Source organism: Mya arenaria, chromosome 17 (genome assembly GCF_026914265.1).
Source record: "Mya arenaria isolate MELC-2E11 chromosome 17, ASM2691426v1".
NCBI lineage: Eukaryota > Metazoa > Mollusca > Bivalvia > Myida > Myidae > Mya > Mya arenaria.
In genome coordinates, this window is record NC_069138.1 from 18,367,959 (window position 1) to 18,391,547 (window position 23,589).

At 33.9% G+C, this 23,589-nt stretch overlaps 1 protein-coding gene across 3 annotated transcripts in view; it reads left to right on the plus strand.

The window, feature by feature from the left end:
- The first annotated feature begins 1,179 nt into the window (after nt 1-1,179).
- LOC128222914 (uncharacterized) overlaps nt 1,180-23,589 on the plus strand; it is a 76,440-nt gene continuing 54,030 nt past the window's right edge. The window contains exons 1-3 of one of the 3 annotated variants that reach the window (XM_052932091.1): nt 1,180-1,271; nt 20,249-20,703; nt 20,886-21,050. In XM_052932091.1, coding sequence (XP_052788051.1) covers nt 20,260-20,703; nt 20,886-21,050 — 609 coding nt within the window. In that variant the 5' untranslated portion in view covers nt 1,180-1,271; nt 20,249-20,259. Of the gene's footprint in view, nt 1,276-20,248; nt 20,704-20,885; nt 21,051-23,589 lie in introns of those variants that run through there. The other 2 variants (XM_052932092.1, XM_052932093.1) reach the window with 2 other exon arrangements.

Here is a 23,589-nt window from a genome sequence, read left to right on the forward strand (position 1 = left end):
CGCTAGTATCTGTCTACAATAACACAATATGTAAAACGACTCATATAATGTTACATGAACTAGTAATTTTATTTAAAATTATGTGCATTTTAATTCCAAAATGCGTTTCGTTTGCCTCTACTGCAAAAAAATCAATTCGACAAAACTCGTTGAAGAAAATATTATACTAGATGTATACTGATTGAATGTTTATACATATTAGATGTTTATTACAAGATAAGAACACGCCAATATATAATTGATAATAAAGAATTGTATATGCTGCCGGATAGTTTGTCACACTACTTCAGTGATGTTTCAAGGTTTTGTACCCTCAAATGCCCGGTGACCCTATACCATTTTGGTATTGTATAAAAGGATGTTGTGTTTAAAAATTGAAATGTAACATTTTACCGAAATGATAAAACAACCAAATTATTCTTGGCTTTCAAAGATTGCAAAATATGGCATTTACGCCTGCCTGATTTTAGTTACGATAAGATCATACATACACATTGCAATAAATGTATGAATGGTGGTTCTTAAAGGCAGTTCATTTTACATGCTAGTAATCGGTAGGTAATACCCTTTCAAAACATACAATACTTGCATGAGATCAACAGGCACTAGGCTTTAACATTAACGTTTATGACGCTAATAGAGAACTATTCTATTTGTGGTTCAAGTTCCTGAAAACTTTTCCGGGTATCCGTCAATTCGACCACATACCTTTCCTTTTTCCACCTCTGGTCATTTCGCAGACTTATCAAAAGACGGTTGTAGCTCAATAAAGATATACAATGTGTTTCAAACAACAGTCTTGCGCAAAGCCCTCGGTTTTTACCACTAAGACATTTCGATCCTGCAATTTCGATATCTCTTCAATTGTATACCCCTTACCGACATTTTTACCCCTTAATATAAGACGAACTATTTCCATTCCTGTCCAAGTTGAAATGTTGGAAATTGTTATTGACCTTCCAGCAGTTAAAACATTCCAATCCAAAGAAAAAGAAAGGTACGTAATTACATGTATTACAACAAATAAATGTGACCCTGACAATATTTAGATTTCAATAAAATTTGAAACGCTCTATTTAGTAGTTTGTAACTTAATGCATGGACTTCAAGTGTTTACGAGATCTCGGTTACATCATTGCGTTATATAAAAGCAAAATCTTACCGGAGATGGCTAAGCAGCTACGATGTACACGGAAGTATCTGAATAATGAGAAATGTCGGCTAGTGAACGATTCAAGTGTTTCATTTAGATAACGTGATTCTGTAAAAATGTAAGTATGTATATTTTTGTCTTAGTATAATGGAGGAATAATATGTTTAAAGCTAATTCCAATTCCGTAACTATGGAAAATATTAAAACAACTTCAATTTACCTTCCGTCAAGTTCCGGAAATCATGTTCGTTCAATGTTAAACGACATCTTGTAATTATCTAGTCTAAGGCTTCTTTCAAAGCCTTTTTAAATAATAGTTGGATTGTTAATCCCAAACGTATAAGCAACTGGTGCAAAATTGCGTGTGTAATGTGGACTGGCTAATTGCCATTTAGGTTTGGGTTCAAAGGAAATGGGCTGTGCTGCTTCTGCTTTGACTAATCACTATTTATTTCTCTGAGATCTCATTGATGATAACAAAATCCAGAGGGCAATAATGTTTAGGACCAATAAAGACTTTGTGTATCACCCTAAAAGTAGTACGCCTAATCTCTTCAGATATTTCTTTCCTTATATGTCTGTTTAAAGGTCCCATTTTTTAATTAGTATATATTAAAGCCAAATTTCCGAAGGGTTATCCGATTAACCTATTAATAGGCTGGGAATTAGCGTGGTCTACAAAACATATAACTTGAGCTATTGTAACGGACAATATATAGTAACATATTGAACAAGTATCTCGATTATTATTAATCGTGTTATGTTAGTCACAGACTCGGACATAGACTCTAAATAGAATAATCAGAGACCAGAGAAAATATTTAAATCTTTGGACATCAACCTATATTTTAATATTTATCTACCAGGGCAAATATACACATACTCGTATATCACCCTAAAACATATTATTCATTGTGCAGGGATAATATACACGGATATCAGCCTCATATATACTTTAAATACAGCAGCGGTACAATATATCTATGCGATCTGCAATAATATATACAAACAACGTGACTACTCATTTCTGAAGTGGTAAACCTGCAAAAGTCGGTACAGGAGCTTAAGAATGTCTTCATTTTTTTTTCTTAAAACGGTAATTCAATACAACTAAAATAAATAAATTGCAAAATACCCTCCAAACAGGCCTAGAACAAAGTAATAGCAAACCGTTTTGGAGATGCATCAAATCGAACACACCAGAAAAACCCTTAATTTTTTTTTCTCAGTTTTCACTCAATGGACCAATTCTTCTAGTAAACAGAATGTACATGTGCTTCCAAGAGTTTTAATAACATCATCAACAAATGAGAAACTAATAAACAGTATTGAATCGTTAAATGTAGTTGGGCCAGATATAATCAGAATCATAATACTGATGAATTGTTCTAAACAACGGTCACGAAGCAGGACTTTAATTTTTCAAACTTCAATAGATACTGGCACCTTACCTGAGAATTTGTACAACGGTCCACGTTGCGCCTATGTACGGGGTGGCGTCCATCAATCTGAAACTTAGCAACTAGTTTACTTTCAAACCGTGACTTGTTAACCTCTGGAACATATTATATGCAAACATCTCCTTAACCACGGGGATAAATACAATAGTTTAACAAGCCTGAACCATGGCTTCCTTTCATGAGACAATTGTGAAACACATTTACTTATATTGATAAACGATTTAATAAAGATTATCATATCTGACTTCTCGAAAACTATCGAAACGGTGCCTTACGACGAATATTTAAAGGCAATATTGAATATTATAACCCGTATAAAAATAGATACTTGAGATATTAAAAAGTTACAGCAACCTTCGAACATCTAACATACTGAGAAGAAAGATTATAACTCCGTCAATAGTAATATACTATTTCAATGTAATTCGTGCATACCTGACCAACATAACGACTTTATTTCATAAAAAACTGGTAAAGATTGGAATCTGGAAACTAGTGTGATCCGCGTCAAGAAACTTGAACACCTCTAGATCGCTCTACCGTAAGTTAGCAAATCCCCGGGTTTAATTACTCCGTAACTGGTCCTTCTGAAGCAGTCCCTAGTCGAATTAAATCAGGCATCTAGATTTTAAAGCTGCACTCTCACAAATTGAACGTTTTGACAACTTTTTTTTATTTCTTTTTATGGAACGAGCCAATTTATGCGAAAATGCATGAAACCAGTGATATGAGACTGCTGACAAAAATCAGATCGCAGATTTCCATGTTCCAAGTTCAAAATTTGATATTTTATACTTAAACCGTTAGTACGCTTTTAGCCACAAAACATTAATTTATCGGAAATATGAAAATCTGCGTTATGAGCTTTTGTCAGCAGTCTTATATGACTAGTTTGCAGATATTTACAAAAAAATGGCTCATTCCAAGACTATTTGTTTTAAAAAAAATGTCAAAACGGTAAATCTGTGAGAGAACAGTTTTCAGCTTGAAACACAAACATTCACCAAAAATACAATAGAAACTACCTCGACAAGCCCGGAAGTCGAAAGTTAAAGAAATAAACCCCTTTTAGGGGCACAAAGAACAACCAATTTTAAATTAGTTCTTTAATAAGAATATCAATACTGACCGTGTTGATTTTGTTTTGAGCTGTATTGAGCTATACTATGTCATCTATCAATAACAGTGCGGTATCATATAACAACCAGACAAAGTAAGTTAAATCAGTACTATCATAAATTCTCCTCTGAAGCATCAACGAGTCAGGGAATTCACCTTTTACTTCAGACGGTTTCAGGTGTTCGTGGTATAATAATTCAGCTTCACGCACGGTAGGGCAATAATGTTAATTGTATCATTCATTAACAAATGCCAATGTAATCCAACATTTCTCTTTACTTTAAACAGGTTAAATCACGTTTCAGGACGACGCGTTATTTTCTAACATGTTTAAACGAGGTTTATAATGTATACATGTTCAATCCCTTCATCTTGTTCATATTAGAAATCGGTCAAAATACCAGTCATCATCATCTGTTTTGTTTGAATGCATGCAAATTTATTCATCTACTCATATATCATGTTCCACATGTGTGATCAGTCGTAGCTCGAGTGCAAAGTATCAAGAATAGCAGACGAGACTTTCGATTCGAACACAAAGGACATCCTCATCCTTTGAATACGTTGACTTATCTTGTTAAACAATCAAATCAGTTTTGAAATTTTATATTTTGACACTGCACAATACAATGAAATATGAAGTGAAATAGACATGGCTTTGATATAGGTTTAAGTTTTTAAGAGAGAGAGAGAGAGAGAGAGAGAGAGAGAGAGAGAGAGAGAGAGAGAGAGAGAGAGAGAGAGAGAGAGAGAGAGAGAGAGAGAGAGAGAGAGGGAGGGAGGGAGGGAGGGAGGGAGGGAGGGAGGGAGAGAGAGAGAGAGAGAGAGAGAGAGAGGGAGACGGAGAGGGTGAGGGAAGAGGGTGAGGGAAGAGGGTGAGGGTGTTGGCGTAGGTGTGTTGGGTGGAAAACACACTATATTTCTGCTCAAATTTGTAGGATTTATAAAAAAATGCGTTGGGCAGGATCTTCGAAGTCAGTTAAGAAGTATATTTGCAAAGTAGTTTGAATTGATTTTTAGAGTGACTCTCTTATGCTTTGTAAAATGCACTATTTTAGTTACGAAATTAAGTGTGGCAAATCATAAGGAGTGTTAATACAAAAATACTAAAAGCTGGAACCCTTCAGCAAATGTTGACATTTTCTCAGATATGGTCTTTGAAGGCCAAATTTTCATTAGCCTTTATAACACGATTGAAAATTAATTTCGACTGGTGTGTTGCGTGATTGATTGATTGACATTATCACGTGATGTTATCAATGTATCCTTAACAAGTTAACATATCCACCACTTGTATTAGAGTCCCGTTGGCCATGTGGACTAGCCGGCTGTTTCTACTTTTTCTTGACTCTACCGGCGTGGGTTCGAACCCCACTGAAACAAAAATACTTTTTATTCTTTAACTGTATTTTCTTCTGCAATTTCGATATCATAGAGTAATGTAATGACCAAAATAAATGTTTTCAGATGCATTACCATGAAAACTAATTGTTGGCCCTTAAACATGAGCGAGTCACTTTCACATCTACAATCACAAACTGCTTCAAAATAGTACAGTTTAAAACATTCATAACAAAGGGTAAGAAGATATCGATCAAGAACAGCAAATTCCTTGGAAAAACTTTGCATATGCATGGTCTAAATTGTGTTGCCGTTTATTTATGGAAAAAAAAAACATTGGTCATCAAAGGTCACTATTTATTTTGGTTTATTACACTGTACATGCCATTTGCATTATACAATGTCAAATTAAGAATAGCTATAAATTACAAATACAACAACTATACAAAATAGACATAAAACTATTAAAAGGACAACTAAAACACTAAGAAACATATGCATATACATATATATTTATATTATCATGTTTTAAATTGTTAAAGATAAGCATTGGAAAGAAGGGAATTCATATAATTATGTTCTGGTTGAGCTTCTTGTGCACATGGTCCATATTCATTGTTATAGATAAAAATTCAGAAAGTAGGTCAAAAGACAATATCAAAATTTGATTGCAAAACTGTACATATGGCCCAATATGGTTGCTGTTCAAAAGTAAGTCAAAGGCTAATAATCAAGGATATCCAAAGATACTATGACACTTTTTTCAAACTATAGATATTGTGATAAGTGTAATGTCAAAGCTGTAAAAAATAGAATGCTTTATATGCTGAACATTTGGCTATGGGGACTTACCACAGGCGGATCATTTACACAAGGGATTTTGTACGCGTCTATATGGCAATGAATATATTTAATAAACTGCTAAAAGTTTGTGTTGAAAGAAACGGGAAATTATGATGAATCAAATATAACAAACGAATAATACATATGTACATAACTTTATTTAATAACGCGTTTTACATTTAGCGATATCATGTTGCAGTATTTTTGGAAACTAACAAAGAAATACGTTTATCATAAAAAAATAAATATTGTAATATAGTGTTTATATGCATAAGCTTATCTTATTTTGTGCATGTTATTTGACTCATTTCTCGTAAACGGTTTGATAACTCCATGTTGTTTTGAATAAAAGTCCAATAGTTGACGTTAAGATGTTTTTAGACATTATTACAGTTTTTGATATAGTTGAAATGTGCACATTTGGTGAACATTTTGAAACATGGTACACTTAATTTGAGCTGCACATATATGGTTTTAGTCTCAGTATGGCTCCCGACATTTGGTCGCTTTGGTACTGAGTGTGATAAATTAGAGCAGCACATGCTTTTGTTTTGCTTCGAATGAGGCTTATGGTTTCCATTTGTAGACTTTTTTAACACTGAAAATACTTTATTAGAAATACCAAGGTTGTTTTGCTCTGAATGGGCTCTGAATTTGCTTCATTGTTACAACGTGGTAAATTTGACTCACTATTATTAAGGCCCTCTGAAACTTTTTTATCTGTAAAAATGCTTCAATGTAGTCAAAAAATTTCAGATGGGAATATGAAGAATCCTTCTGTTATTAACACACTGGTTGTAATGCGGCTTTGGTGTTTGCTTGAACCGTGATACTTGATTTAGCTGCAGTTGTATTTTTCTGCATCTTGTTTGATATAGAAGAGGCCCCTGTGGTATGTTTGATAATTGGTCAACTTTTTGCAGCAACATATGGATTTACTTGACACTGAGTTGCCTTGGGAACCTATATAACATTCCTTTCCACTAAATGGCCAACAGTATAGCAAATAGATTATTTATTGGGCACTTGAAAGAGCTTCATAGAGCGTCTTCATTTAATGTTTGGCACAATCAGTCTGTAGTGACTGTATTACAGATTTAGGTTGATAGTAACTATCATGTGGTTGAATGAGCTCTGACTTGGTTTATAAAGAGCACGTTTGGTGCTTGTTTGATAATGAGTCGGCTTGACTAAAAACACCATAGGGATACGAGGGTCTGCTTGGGACCTATTGTGTCTTTTCGATATGTCACCCTTATTGTGTCTGAAGCACGCAATGGACTTCCGAAATATTTATAAGACATGTAACGGGGTTGCTTCGTAAAAGACTATTAATACATTAGGCTAAAGAAACACACCTGAGACTTGAAAGTGATACTTCCGGCTTGATAGGCTGACATTGGTTTTTTCTGCTCCGAATGGGGCTTATGGTTGCCAAATTTAGGCATTTTAGCACTGAAAAGGCTTTATTTGAAATACCCAGTTTGTTTTGCTCTGAATGGCCTTCATTGTAACAATGTGGTCAATTTGGCACCGACGATGCTAATTTAAGATACACATGCACATAAATGTGCTTCATTGTAGTCACAATTAAAATGATAGAAAACTGGACTGACTTTTGTTAAGACCCTCTGAGATTTTATTTATCTGTGAATATGCTTCACTGTAGTCACACTTGTCAGACGTGTTCATAAAAAAAGCCTGGCTGGATGAGCTAACATGAAACTCGAAACAATATTGTATAGGTAGGTTGTTAAGTACTTGATGCACTGAGCAAGGGACATTCTATGGTTTACTTGACATTTAATATGGGGAAAAGAGATGAAATATAATAAAACTGTCTAGAGATTTTTGTTATGACTTTTAAAAATCGCATTCTTCGGTCTTATTTGCATTTTGACATTCAAATGATTTTGACAGTAACATTCAAATGCTTTGTTCTGAAAGGCAGTATTAAGTTTATTATGAAACGGATATTGCGTATTTTCCTTAATATATGGGTTGCGTTTAATGCCGTGTTTTGCACCTGGGGTAGTTTTGGACGCGTTTATATGGTAATTGAGAACATTAAATTTCTATAATAAAATGCAAATATTTTGCGTTGAATAGAAGATGGGACATAAATGGGAAACGTGATATATCAGTATCTCCATTAAATACAACTCTTTATCACCAAGCAATATAATTTTGCGGTTTAATGAAATAAATTAAGAAACGTGTGGTTTCCAAAACAAAAATGTCAGAAAACATTGAATCTAAACGTATTTACGTTCGTTTCATACTAAATAATAAGAATTAAGAATGTGGTAAAACTTGATATCTTTCAACGTATCAGCTGAAATAGGAGTGTGATAAGTGTATAATTAAATGGATTTGGAAGTTTAGCATTCCATTTTGATAGCATATCAAAGAATGACCATACAGCTAAATAGAAAATAAAGTGGTATATTCAGACATTGACATGCTATTTCACTTCTTTGTAGATACAGTTTTTCGAGAAATGCCAAAAAGGTTTAACAGAATAAATAAAATTGTACTTATAGCAATTCCCTTCATCTATTCCGTTTTATGTGTCAATTGTTCACTGTAAATCCCTGCCATCGTTATACCCTCGGGGTCAATTCAGTCGTATGTTTTTATGACATAAATACCCATTGAATAAATTTACACCAACACTAGACTTGGGATTTGTTTTTCCCCGAGTAAAGGGTAAATTTACCCCTTTGGGTAGTTGCGTTCATATGCCTTATTTGTATTCGACATTACAATGACATTGACATTGAAGTGAAATAGATACCTGCTTAAATTTATGTATACGTTTGAAGTCAATTACAGCAATAACAACTTTACGGTAACCTTAAGCATTCTTTAATGCTATCAAACGTTAGCTTTTTCGAATGAATCTTGAATATATACCCTTAATATTATTTGTTTTGAAGGAACATACTATCTTCAATTCTGACAACACTTTTTGAGACAATCTAAAACGAAATAAATATAAAAAGGAAAACAGGATATGGAAAAAGCGGGTATTTTCATCCGCTGACCTTAAAGTGACTATACATTGTTATTGAAGTTGCCAATGTTGTATGGAAGCATGTACACTATGAGAGAAGTATTTACCATGTGAAAAATTTACCCTTATTTATGTAAAGAATACTACCATATATAAACAACACATTTTTACTAAGTTGAAATGTTAAGGTGGCCATTTTGGACACCCCCTTGGATTTCTCGGTCTACACAACGCTTTTGAAATTTTGCCATCACTTCCATATACTACAAACATTACCGAACATTTTTAAGTATAACACTGCGTTTCAACTTCTCATTCAATAAACAACTTTGACCTGATTATAACACCATTATTAGTTCTCGTCGTTTCAAATGATGATTATAAGCATGAGATGAAAGAAGATTTTTTTTTATATATTTTCATAATTCTTTTTAACAACAGAAGAATATTGCCAACATATGTTTTATACATCTGTACAAAAAATCTAAACAATAATGAAGTTCAGGAAGTGAACAGGTTTTGGGACAATTACATTTGCGTATAAGTTGTTTTTATAATATAGAAAAGCATATTTGAATTTAATATGGTTTCATTGGGATTTTGTAACAAAAAAGTGAATTCAACTTAAATTGATCGCTCAGATAAATATATCTATTGGATATGCACAGATGTCATTGAAGTTTTTAATTTTCTACTCAATAATTATTTTCTAAAATTCGCTAAATGTTTATATAAGCAAACAATTGGAATTCCAATGGGTGCCAATTATGATCCTTTACTTGCTGACCTTTTTTATGCTGCAATGAAAGTGAATATATGTTGAAATTATCTAAGTCTGGAGATCTCGCTCTTGTTGATAAATTCAATAGCACTTTTAGATATATTGATGATAATCTAAGTTTAGATAACATTATTTTGTTTACAGATAATATTCAGTCGATATACCCTTCACAATTGCAATTTAATAAATCTAATACATACGTTTTAAAAGCATCCGATTTAGATCTGCAACTCGAAGTAAGGGAAGTTATATTGAGTATCAATCTTTAAGATAAACGTGATGATTTTAATTTTAAAATAATTAATTACACTTCTGTAGATGGAGATGTTCCTAGTTCACCATCATTATGTGTTTTTATTGCACAGTTGATAAGATTTGCTAGAATCTGTACAGATGTAAACAAAAATCAGCTCTCGAAGTAAAATAATGATGGAAAAGCTTCTAAAACAGGGTCTCAGATATTATAAATTAAGGAAAACTTTCTCAAAATTTGTTAATGGTCATTATCATCTCATTTCAAAGCACAATAGTAGTCTTACATCGCTGATTGCTTATAGTATTGCTCATCCCGATTTTTATGGTGATGTTTTAAAGAAAATTCGTAAAATTAAAATGTTTTCAGCAGGTAGTTGGGCAGATAGACTCAATGAATTACTTGGATTTTATTTAAACCGTGGATATAAGGGCAATATTTTGTAGAGCAATTGCCTTCGAGTTTTTGAAGAAGAATTCCTGAAACAGAATATAGGGTTGAATATAACATCCTTCCATAACTAAGCTTTCAGCCCTTTGATGTTAAGATTTTGCTAATTCTTGTTATCTTTAAACCTTTTTTGGCTAAAACATTTTTGGCTGACTCGGAGTGTTTTGGCATGTGGCTTCATTTTCTTCAGATAGTTTACATGTTCAAATCATTTGGAAGGACAGATTAGCTAAAACATGTCGCTTTTATTTTTAATTTTAATAATGTTTTCTTTATTTGTTCCCAGTTTTAGTAGACTGTGTGTGATGTTCATATTTTCAAACAATGACTGCATCGTATCCTTGAAAGGTTTTTGCATTAGGTGCTGTCACGAACTGCTCAATGTGAGTTATTTTGATCTGCCTTTGTCTATCGTCCGGCAGTCCGTCCGTCCGTCCGTCCGTCAACAATTGCTTAAAAACATCTCCTCTGAATCTACCTGGCCAAATTCAATGAAACTTAACTGGAAGCTTTCTTGGGCAACCTTCTACAAAAATACAGGGGTCGCGATTGATCAACAACAACAACAAAATGGCCGACTTCCTGTTTTGCTTTAAAAGGCATCTGCTCTGAAACTACTGGTCCAAATTCAGTGAAACTTTACAGGAAGCTTCCTTGGGTGGGTGACCCTCTCCTCTATAAAAATACAATAAGGGGTCACAATTAATCAACAACAACAAAAACAACGAAATGGTTGACTTCCTGTTTTGCTTTAAAAAACCCATCTTCTATGAAACTACTGGGCCAAATTCAATGTAACTTTACAGGAAGCTTTCTTGGGTGACCCTCAACAAAAATCCAACAAGGGGTCATGATTGATCAACAGCAACAAACAAATCTCCTCTAAAACTACCAGTCCAAAATCGATGAAACTTGATAGGAAACTTCCTTGGGCAACCTTCTGCAAAAGTACAGGGGTCGCGATTGATCAAAAACAACAATAATCTGGTCGACTTCCTGTTTTGCTTTAAAAACATCCCCTCTGAAATTACCAGGTTAAATTCACTGAAACTTTAAAGGAAGCTTCATTGCATGACCCTCTACAAAAATACAACAAGGCATTGAGATTGATCAACAACACAAAGAACAAATTGGCCAACTTACTGTTTTGCTTTGAAAACATCTCTGAAACTACCGGGCCAAATACAATGTAACTTTACAGGTAGCTTCATGGCATGACCCTTTATAAATATATAACAAGGCCTCGTCATCAGTAAAGATATGTTGAAATTGCAACATTTTTAATGGTTTATCACAGAGTTATGGCCATTTCCTTAGGTGAGCGCTTTAGGGTCATTATGGCCCTCTTGATTATACCTGTTCACAATGCGTGTAATTCTTTAATACATTCAACATCGATTTTTTTCTTTTGAGGTCTTCAGGTCTACTGGTCAAAGGCCAGAAGAGCTTATGTGATGGTAATGTGTACGTAGTATGTGCGTCCGTGCTTCTGTAAACAATTGCTTGTGAACACGGTACAGTCTTCAGTTTTGATTGCATCTTGCAAAGTATTTTGATATCCATTAGAACTCGGTTCCTTTCGAAAACCAGCCAGATCCGTCCATGCAGGCCTAGATTATGGGTCATGATAGTATAAAAAAATGCTATTGTGTAAACAATTGCTTGTGAACACGGTATAGTCTTCAGTTATGATTGTATCTCGATGAAACTTGCACAGTATTTAGATATCCATTATAGTTCGGTTCCATTTGAAAACCAGCCAGATCCGCCCATGCTTGCCTAGATTATTGGCCTTGAAAGTATAAAAAATCCGTGCGTCTGTAAACAAGTGCTTGTGAACACGAAACAGTCTTAAGTTTTGATTGTATCTCGATGAACCTTGTACAGTATTTAGATATTCATTAATGCTCGGTTCCTATAGAAAACAAGCCAGATCCGATCATGCATGCCTAGATTATTGGTCTTGAAAGTATAAAAAAATGTTATTTTCAGCTAAGACTATATTTACATGAGCGAAGTCTATTTTTAGCTTAGTTTACATGAAGTCACAATTGCATGTGAATGTTTGTTCAAATTATGCCCCTTGGGTCATTACTGGACATGCCCCAGGGTTCATAGGTTTGGTATACTTAAATTATGGAACTGTTAAAAACCTTTTTGTCTAAAACAGCTATGCATATCCTTGCTATTTTGAACAAGGCTTAATTTAGTGGTCCACTACCATGGTTTTTCAGATTATGCCCCTTGGGTCAAAACTGACACTGCCCCAGGGGTCACAAGTTTCCTAGAGACTAATTTAAGAGATATTTTCAAAATCTTATTGTTTCAAACCACAAGGCCCATACCTTTGATATTTGTTGTGGAGCATCATATGACGACCGTCTAGCAAAACATTAAAAATTATGCCCCTTAGGCAAAAGACTTACTTTTCAATTTTTAAAGCTACAGCAATGAAATTTTGACCATGTGTACAGTTTTGCAAACGAGCATCAATATTGTCCTCGAATGTCCATGACTTCGACCTTTTGACCAACTGTTTTATTTTTAAAGCTATAGGAATGAAAGTTTGACCATGAGTACAGTTTTGAAAGCAATGTGTTTTTACTCTTAGTTTACACATATGTGGCACATATTAAAACAGTTTATGCAACTAATCTGCTAACAACACTTTCTGTCCTCAGATGCTGAACGTGCAGCGTTTTCAGCTAACCCAAACACAAAAAGTGAACGATATATTTATTGCCTATTACTCATACGTACATGATCTGGATTGAAAATGACCACAAGAGCCATGCCATTAGGGCATAGGATATCTTGGGCCTCTTGTTTTATTGATCTATGTTTGATTTGCAGATGTAAAGCAGCTTATGTATATGTGCACAATTTCATGTTGCCCAGTAGCCGAAAGTTTAAACATAAACCCCGTTTAATGGCACAGGGTAAACGCCAAAGACATAAAACACAAAAACAAACAATCAAAAACCAGAAACATGGCGCAACAGCACAACACTCAACAAACAACACTGTACATGTTTACAATATAAAAACTGTGTGTGTTTATCAAGGATTGTCTGGTACTGCCTTGGAACGGTCAGTAAAATGTAAATTTACTGGGGATTTAAACCTGTTTGTGTGCATAACGTCACTCTTAACACAACAACCCCGCTTGAAGTAAAAAAAATAAAAATCAAAGTATGCATTAATTTGAGGAAACTTAATAATAAAACTAATACTAATACACTAATAGGTAAACCCCAAATACTTCTATGATTAGGGATCCCGACTCTATCGGCAGACGAAGGAATACTATTCAGAGAACCTAATGCACACTCTTTTCAAATATATGATGCAGTTATTGTATGAAACTGTGAACATCACACACAGTCTGCCTTTGCAAATAAAATGTTTATAACTGTGTGATTATGGAGTTTCATTCTGAAAGCGCTAGCTTAGTTTTGTAAGCACGCCTTATTCAACATTGAACTTTTATACTGTATATATTAGCCGTTATATCCGCGGTTAAAATAAGATCCAAGCAACTCATTTAATCTATCTGCTTAACTAGCTGCTGAAAACATTTTAATTCTACGAATGTTCTTTAACAATCGGGATTAGCAATACTTTTAGCAATCAGCGATTGAAGAATATTATTGTACAGTAATATAAAATTATAATGACTATTAACAAATTTTGTGAAAGTTTTCCTTAAATTATGATACCTGAAACCCTGTTTCAGAAGTTTTTCTGTCATAAGTTTATCACGAGAGGTGAAATTGTCGACATCTGTGTTCTAGCGTTTCTTATTAACGATGCAATAAAAACACAACATGATGGTGAACTAAAAACATCTCCATCCAAAGAATGGTAATATTTTTTTTTGAAAATAAAATCATCACGTTTATCATTAAACTTTATATTAAATTTATCTTCCCTTACTTCGAGTTGCAGATCTAAATATAATGCTTTTAGAAAGGAAGCATTAGATTTAAAAAGTTGCAATTGTAAATGGTATATCGAGTTAATATTATCTGTAAATACCGGATTACCCAAACCTAGAATATCGTCAATACATCTAAAAGTGTTATTGAATTTATCGGCTAGGGCAAGATCTCCCGACTTAGATATTTTCAACATATTTTCACTTTAATAGCAGTAAAAAAGAGGTCTGCAAGAAAAGGTGCATAATTAGCACCCATTGGAGTGCCTATTGTTTGCTTATATAAACATTTACCGAACTTTAGAAAAGAATTATTCAGTACAAAAGTTAATACTTTAATAACATATGTGCACTGAGGCCTTATATCGTCTACATCCAATATCATTAAGTTCTTCTACTTTTAAAGAATTGTTGATGGACCAAAAGAGATTAATTCCAGAGTTCTTAGTAACTTTGTTACTACACTTTTTTTTCAAAAGCTTCTTAATCGTAGTTAAGCAGGGTGTAAGTAAAATCGAAACCTGCATTTTAAGTAACGAGTATAGTGTTGGAATGTTTTTATGGTCTTCATTCAACAAAACTGGAAATTTCACATTATAATCAATATGACTTTAATAACACTTTATTTAGTTGGCTAGGAACGTAAGTTCTATAAGATTGAAACTCTTTTATAACTATCATTACATTTTTGCTGCTTTTTCAGCTGAAAAAAATGCAGATGTTTATGTTATCAAAATAGACTTGGGGTGAGGGCCAATAGCAATAGGTTATTGTTAAGAAACTCTATTTTCTTTTAGGGAAGATATTAAATTCATCTACGGCATTAAGGCAATGAGTTCAACATTTTTCTTTTACACCACTTTTTACAATATTTAGATAAAGTTTCTGTCAATTCAAATTTACGCGTATGGAAATTAATTTCAGATGCTATCCGGTATTTAGGACCTTAATTTAGCACTTTTCTTAGGAGATTGTTTTTAATAAACTTATCATCTCCTGTTGTAATATGTCCAACAGCGTCGTAGCAGACGCGAATAGTCAATGCAAAACCAAGAAGGTTTATGTTCAGAAATGTTATCTTTTGCTATTACTTTATTATAATTAAATATGAAATTTCGAATAGGCTATTTATATTTATAACATAGTATTGTCACTTCTTTATTCTTAAAGATTTGAGGAATACATTTGTCTACATTTTTATTCTTGAATAAACCATTCAAATTGAGAATGACTATACCCTTGTTGCTAAAAGAGGGTTTAATTAATACGATATCTTTAGCGTGTATCAACATTCTCAATGTAGGATGGAGGTAGTGTTTTGTTTAACCATTAACAAAACAAGCGCATTCATTCTTTTGATCTGTTCTCAAAATGATACTTTCCGCTTCCCTATCCATAATGCGTAAGGAAGAAATTGAAAGGGAACATTATGTTGAAGGAAGTCGATGTTTGCCATTTACTAACAGAATATCATAACACTGCTCCATATCAATTGTTCGACATTGTATCCTTTTTCATGTTTCCTTTAGTTTCCTCACCATCTGATCTTGTCTAACGCTTTTTATCTTTAAATAATGAAAAATATCAATATTAAGTTCCTACTTTTATAGATATGTCATTTTGTTTCAATGAAAATTGTTTAAATGACGTTGTCTTCTGCTTAGGCATATATGTCTTAAAAAAAGTTACATATATTATATTCAATACACCGACACAGGTGTGTGAGAGATCACATTTCGAATACATGTATAAGTGTCTGAACTACCCTTGTTCCTTGGCACACATACCACATATGGTGCTTATGTTTAGGTTTTTTGTGCGAACAAACAATTTGGTGTAAACATTTGAAATAAAGTTGTTAAGCTTTCAGAACTTTGTGAGATGACATGTTTAGATCCATAGCCATTTAACCCGTTCAAACCTGGTCAAACGCCTTTTGGTAAAAATTATAATTATCCGTTCATCATTTATCACGTCAGTCTTATTAATCAGTATCTTGAATAATTCGGTTTTGCTACACTCGTACATCTACCTTTGACGTGAACCTTAGATAACAAATAATTAGGTTTAATTGCGTTATGATCAAATGCATTTGCGTTGGATCTAACTTTGTAAGCATCGTGTTTTGATTATATTAATATGTTGTTTCTTTCATTGTTTCAATGATATTTTTTACGATTTTCTTCTGATGATTTTTCTGCGGTAAGCTATATCAACTGCTCTTCTAGATATTTATGTTTTATATAAGACCGCTTGATACTTGTAGAGCATTTCATTATCAATGCTGTGAATCTTACTTTTGTCATATCCCACAATTTAGAGCGATTTTGAAACTCAATTCTGCTATAACGATGCTATATCACCATTCAGTAACTTGACATTGAATATCCTGAGTCCAGAGCCACAGGACACAATGTCCGTATTGACTTTCATTTCAACAGTTGTTTGGTAGGCGAACATGCGCGGAGCTACGTTACACTTCTCAATTTCGTCAATAATTGCAAGAAACAGTTTAAACTGCATGTCTTTATATGTGTTTCATAGTAAGAAAAATCATCAATGATGTGTTTTAAGTTTATAACTCTCAAGGAATCAGATGGAAAAGGACTTTCATGGCTTTAATTAAATGTAAGGATGACAAAAATAACAAACTTGAACAAAATCCTACATAACATGGTATTCCAGACATTTTAGTCCTAGTCCTTTGTAAAAACAGTCCGTCGAGAAATTTCAGAAAAGGTTTTTGGCGTTTACCCTGTTCAATTAAACACAGTTAATGTTTAAACTTTCGACTACCGAGCTTGTTTCTGTAGTTTTTCATAAATATATCGAAGGCATAAAGACATTAATATATTTAAGAATTTTCCTCATTTCCTTTGTTTTATTTATCATACTGTTGTAAATTCCTGCCAACTGCAATCTTCTTCCGTCAGTAAATAAAACCTTGTGTTTATATGACAATAAACAGATACGTGGTTAAAACTGACCCTCCCAACAAACATGGAGCAATTTGCTATTAAGGGGAAAATTTCCTTGTAGTTTTTGCGTTCATGTGCACGAGTTCCTCCGAAGGGTAGATATAGTCATATTAACGGCCTATAAGGAAGTAGGTAAAATATCATTGCTATTTTGGTTATCTACGGAAACTATTGATGTTAGTTTGCCAAATTGTACGCATAATCCAAACCCCTTAACATGAGCTTCACCTATAAGAAAAAAGAAGTGTCAATGTCATCCGAGGAAAAAACAACGAATTTGCATAATTGTACCCATGGTCTAAATTGGTGTAGTATAAAAGAAGGAAAATAAATATGTTATGGTTAATGTCTTCTAAGGAAATAATTTAATTTGCAAACTATTCACCTGTTTCAAATTAAAGTATTGCAGCTAACACAGGGATTATTTTCATAAGTCAATAATAAACAAGTGACACCCAGGTCAGGGTCACTGTGGACCCAATCGGCATAATTAGTTTTGCATGCGATGCTGCATAGCGTTCAATAGCACATAAAGACTAACTGACTTTCATGGCGATCAGTGACTTGTTTCATCAATAAATGTCCCGGTACGGGCAGTAAGTAGAGTGCCTATGGTGTCGACACCTTTATTTAGGCATATAATGCACAGCATTGATCTGTGTGATGTGGTGATGTTCTGAATCCTGACAACCTTATCCTAAAAATTATCTCTGAACATTGATGGTTCATAAATAAATTGTTACTATTAGTCATAACCTAAAGTTCAAATGTCAATTGATGCTAGCAGAATTAGGCAATTTTATGATTTAAAGCAAATCCATTGCAACCATCTTTTTGTCCTACGACTCCTGTTATTTTGCGTTGAAATAATATAGCACTGTCTTATATTCATTTTCGGTAAAAAAAAATACAAACTCTATCATGTATTATAATTGAAATTATGAGATAAGGCATTATTATTTTTAAATGTGGAAACATTCAACGGAACTCTTAATAGCTGGTACTTGTTCGTTGAACAAGAAGGGGAAAACATATGAATTTGCCATTGTTTTGATGTCCTGAAATGTTATAACTTGTCATCATATCTGATCAAAATCTCTATTTAGTGACACTTCCAATTTTGGTCTAGATAAAGGCAATCTTTAAAACAAATAGCTTCCTATGAATGAAACAAGAACAGCAATAGACATAACACATCTTCATAATTGTATTACTGGCCCTAAGAGAGGATGCAGATTATGTTAATATGTATAAAAAATATTAAACAAAACTTTGAAATTCTGGAGCACAAAGTGCTCAAATCGCCTGGCGTCCGGACTCCTTGTATGTCCTCTTTTTGCCATCGGATTTTCGTGTCTTAACCCATAAGGTCCATAGCCTTGATATTCTTGTCTGAAACAAGGCTCAGACCCTTGATAGTTTGTTTGCAACCTCAGCTATTGATGGTCCTGAACCAATAAAGCTCAAAGAATGTCCCGGAGTAGAACATGTCCCCGCCCCAGCGGTCAAATGTTTTCAATTTAATTATCAAGTGAATATGTTTACAAATCTTCTTATCTTAAACCGCAAAGCACAGACACTTGATATTTGATATGCATCCTCATGTATTAGTTTTTTTTTTTAAATTGTTCAGATAATGTCCCTTGGGTCTAAATCAACCAATGACCTCCGTAGCAACCTTAGATTACCTTATCATGTTCCTTTATCAATAACGACCAATGTCCTTAGCAACTAATGACTACATGAGCAGCCAATGACTTCTTTATCAGAATAATAATTCTTTAGCACCCTATTCTTAGCGACCAAGGAATTTAATAGCAACTACATATTTATTATAACAACCATTGGCTTCCTTGACTACCACTGACTGCCTAAGCAACCAATGTCTTCAAAATCAGCTTGACTTCCTATGCACTCAATGACTTTCTTAGCAACAACTTTGATCTTAAGCAACCAAATGTAGTAGTATTATCATTACCTTAAGAACTGCCTTCACATTAAGCTACACACACGACTACCGTATCAACCAATGACTTCCTAACCAATCAACGAATACCTTAACAACCGACAACTTTTCGTGAAATCACCTACTTCCTTAGCAGCTTACCACCTTAGCAATCTATGCTATGACTTCCATAGCAACCACTTACTTTGTTAAGCAGCCAATAAATCCGTTAGCAACTTACTTTAATCTTAGCAACTACCTTCGTCTTTATCGTAACGCGTCAGCGTATCAAAAGCTTACTGGATGTTGAAATCGTAGCCAATGAGATGTTTTATGTTTTATCCGCTGTTTATCCAAACATTAAAATAACCTCTCAAAGACCGTTTGAAAGAGAGTATGGTGTGCTCAGTTTTTCAGGGAGACAAGTTTAATCCGAAAATAAGTCCCGGAATTTTGGCGAGAAGCTTTGTAACCCAAGTGTTACTTTCACATTCCGTCTAATGTTGTTCTGATCCTTTATCTACCAGTATGTTTCATACTAAACTGCATCAATTCCTTAAACCATGGTTTCGATATATAACTCTCAGACTGTAAACCCACAAGGCATTTCTAATGATTCATTTGTTTATTTTCTCACATTATTCCTATTTAAAACGTCCATGACATGGACCAAGCTTAATCAGCATATCTCACAATTCTGTAAAAAGGTTGACGCCAAAGAATACTCAATTAATAATATAAGTGCAAATTGGTCATGATTGCACGTTTTTCCGTAATCTTAGTCTTCAATTAAGTTAATTGCATCAGAACTATGGTGTGTTCATTTTAAAGTATATGTACGAATGCTGTAAACGAAAAAGATCTCGTAGATGCAGTTGTATTATTGTGTGTATCTGTGTATGCTCAACGTTTATTTGTGTGCATTTAAACAATAACTGTTCATAATATTTTCAATTTTCTTATCGTTATCAGGCTATTAAAATATGGCGGCATATAGAACATTCGCCAGCCCAGAGCCCCAAAACTGGCTAAAACAGTGGAGGGCTGTTTTCATTACGAGGAAAGCCATCCTCCCTTCTGTCAAGACAAAGTCTAGCCATTTGCACACTGATATTCTACAGAAGGCATCGAATGAACAGACTTGTTCATTAGACCATGGTCGTATATTTGACCGGCAACAAATACTTTGTCGATATCATGAAAAACTTCGAAACGAAATCAAAGCCATACACAAAAGAAAGAAACCATCATGGGGAAACGCTTCTACTGACAAATGGAGAGACTCGTTTCCTATCGCCAAGTTATTCATGCAGACAGCTGGGTATGAGGATAAATCTTCATTTGATGAAATTGACTTCAACGGACTTGCAGCCTTTATTTATAACTGCGGGAAATTCACACCCACTGTGGAAACATTATCTGACGAGGTAATGATATTCTTTCTTAAGACAATAAAACATTAACGGCTTTGGCACTGGCTATTCACATTGGTATAAAATTAAAAATCAATTGCCAAATTTTAATTTGTTTGTTCAAATGAATTTATGCTCGATGGACTGTAACCATAAGGATGGAATATATATTTTTTCAAAGTAAATTTAACTTTTAGGCTCGGAAGTTCGTGAACAAGATCCGGCATATGCCAGACTTATGCTCAAGTGCTCTGACAGACCAGGCCACCACTGAGTGTATAGAGAGCATGCTTGCGTTGCTGAACGACCCATGTTTCCAGGGAGATCCAGAGATACTGGAAGTAATCAAACAGCTAGATGAGGTAAAGTTAATCACATTAAGGTGGCATATAAATTTATAAATTTGACGAAGAAATAAAAGGTTGATATGCGGATAAAATAGATCAACGATAGATATAACGCGAGTAAAATGACCAGAAATATTTGTACATGATAAGTGGTTTAGAGGACAAAATATCAACATAGTGATATAAGAAACTATGATAAACATGCAGGCAAGATAGTTTCATAGGAATGTTAAGAAATCAGAAAAAATAGTGACAGAGAGAGATATTATAATAGACAGATGGAGAAATAAGCGACAGAGAGAAACAAGAAAGACAGACGGATGGACGAGTTACAGAGATACAAACTATATGCGGATGGATCAAATAACACAGATAAACGATAATATGTGACATACAAAAATAAGATAATGAGGTAGAAATTATATCGACAGAAAGTTAGTTATAAGTTATTAGTTAAATGGACGGACTGTGAGTAAGTTAAATATTATAGCCGGATTGAAAAAGCGAACGCGATATTTATTAAGATGAACAAATGAACACAATAGCGACAGGAGAAGTAAGGAAAACAGGCCAATAATATAACATGGTGACGGAAAGGAAGTAAATTTATTAAAAGGCGACGACGGGAAAAAATGATCAGACGGGTGAAATAGCTATAAAAATACTTCGTTAAGAATTTGACTCTCGGTTGATATACGGATACCTTAAAAATATATGCTGACTTATTTTAATATAAATGTATTCATTTATACATTCATTTTAGAAATATACAAAGCAAATATACACCGTATGTTTGAATCCAAAAAGACGCAGTTGGTTCAGAACAGACAGAGCTTTTTCATCCAATTTTATTAACATATCAACTTTCAAAAGATCAGTTTCTTGCTTAGAAAACGTGACAAAGATGATTTTAAAAGTATTTGAAAACAATTTTTAAATTAAGCTTTGGCTTTGGCTTCTTTTAAGTTAAAGAGAGATACCTGACTCACGGACAGATAGTAAGAGAGACATAAGACATACAACAGAATATATATTGTCTACATGTCTAATAATTGCATTGTTTATGATAATCATGTCACATTTAAAACACGATATTGGTGCAACTCAAATCCCGGGGTGCTTAAGTTGGTGTAACAAAGCCACTACTTGTGACACTTATCCTTGAAAATCTTTTTCTTGCATTTCATTTTGATGAAAATCGGAACATGTGTTTCGCTCTTGTAACGTATATAACATCCACTTATTGTGTTACACCATGCATTAAGCCAAGAACGCTGATTTTTAGCCATCTTCGACATGCTTCATCCCTGTTATGCCCCATATTGTAACAATCTGGGGAAATAACATATTTGTGGCTGTGACTGTAATTGATACACGTAACACACGCAACTGGTTGTAATAAGATTTTAAATTAAAAGATATGTGCTGTAACTCATGGAGTATCAACCTTATCAGGGTGTAGTTATCTGTTACAAGTCTAGAACGCGGATTGTTGCCACGGGTTTGACATGTTACACCCATTTACATCCTCTATTGTGATAGGGTGTTACAATCTGAAGAAAGAAAAACAATCCTATTTGAGGCGGTTAATGCAATTGTTATACGTATTACAAGAGTTGTAGTGTGTAACAAGTATTGAAAAGAAGTGTTATTTCCTAAGTGGAACATTGGGTTACGCGGTTACATTGGTAGCATGGTTACATCGTGACATTTGGAAAATAATAAAAGTGTTAACGCAAAATCGACTTTTCAGACTAGCATCTAATCCAGAGATATTTGGTTACATAAGTAACAATGAGTAACATGCATGTTATTAAAATTGTGAAAACTTTCTTTTCCGATGTTAAAGACCTTAATACACTTCATTTTATTGGTTTCATCGGCTACATCGTCTGTCTGGCTTTGCATTTTCTTGCTTCTTTCTCATCCGAACATTAGTTTCTTTATTCTGTACCAAATTTAATTACAAAAAAATATCCGATTAAGGAAATGTAAGTGCATACCTATCAGCCACACTGGTATTAATATATATTACCAAGATGTAAATTCAAACAAGTTCTTGTCTGCTCCGAATTAAGGTAGAAAACACTTATTGAAATCTTAATCTAATAATATTTTCCAAGGGTTGGGGAATTGGGTACGAGGTTCATTATGTATATCCTCTTCCATATTTCCAACCCCTCACTTATGGCGTTATTTATATTTTACTGTTAAGCAGACCCTGTTTAACCTTTTCTTTTACACCTTTAGATTTTACAAACTGATCATATTCAGCAAAATATGCGATCTGTGTGGAAAAACTTCTGATTTAGTACCGTTTTGTCGCGTTTACGATTTGCAGTGTTTACCAACATATGTGCATTTTTATGCCCAATATTTGACAAAAGGGCGTACATTCAGCGTGGGGCACATAAACCAACGGGTGCAATTTGCCCATGTTTTTTTCGAACCGCTAATATGGCAATTGAGAGAATTAATATTGGGAATAAAATGTCTCTATATTTTATGTTGAAAAGTACATTAAACATAATGATGAGGTTTATATTACAAACAT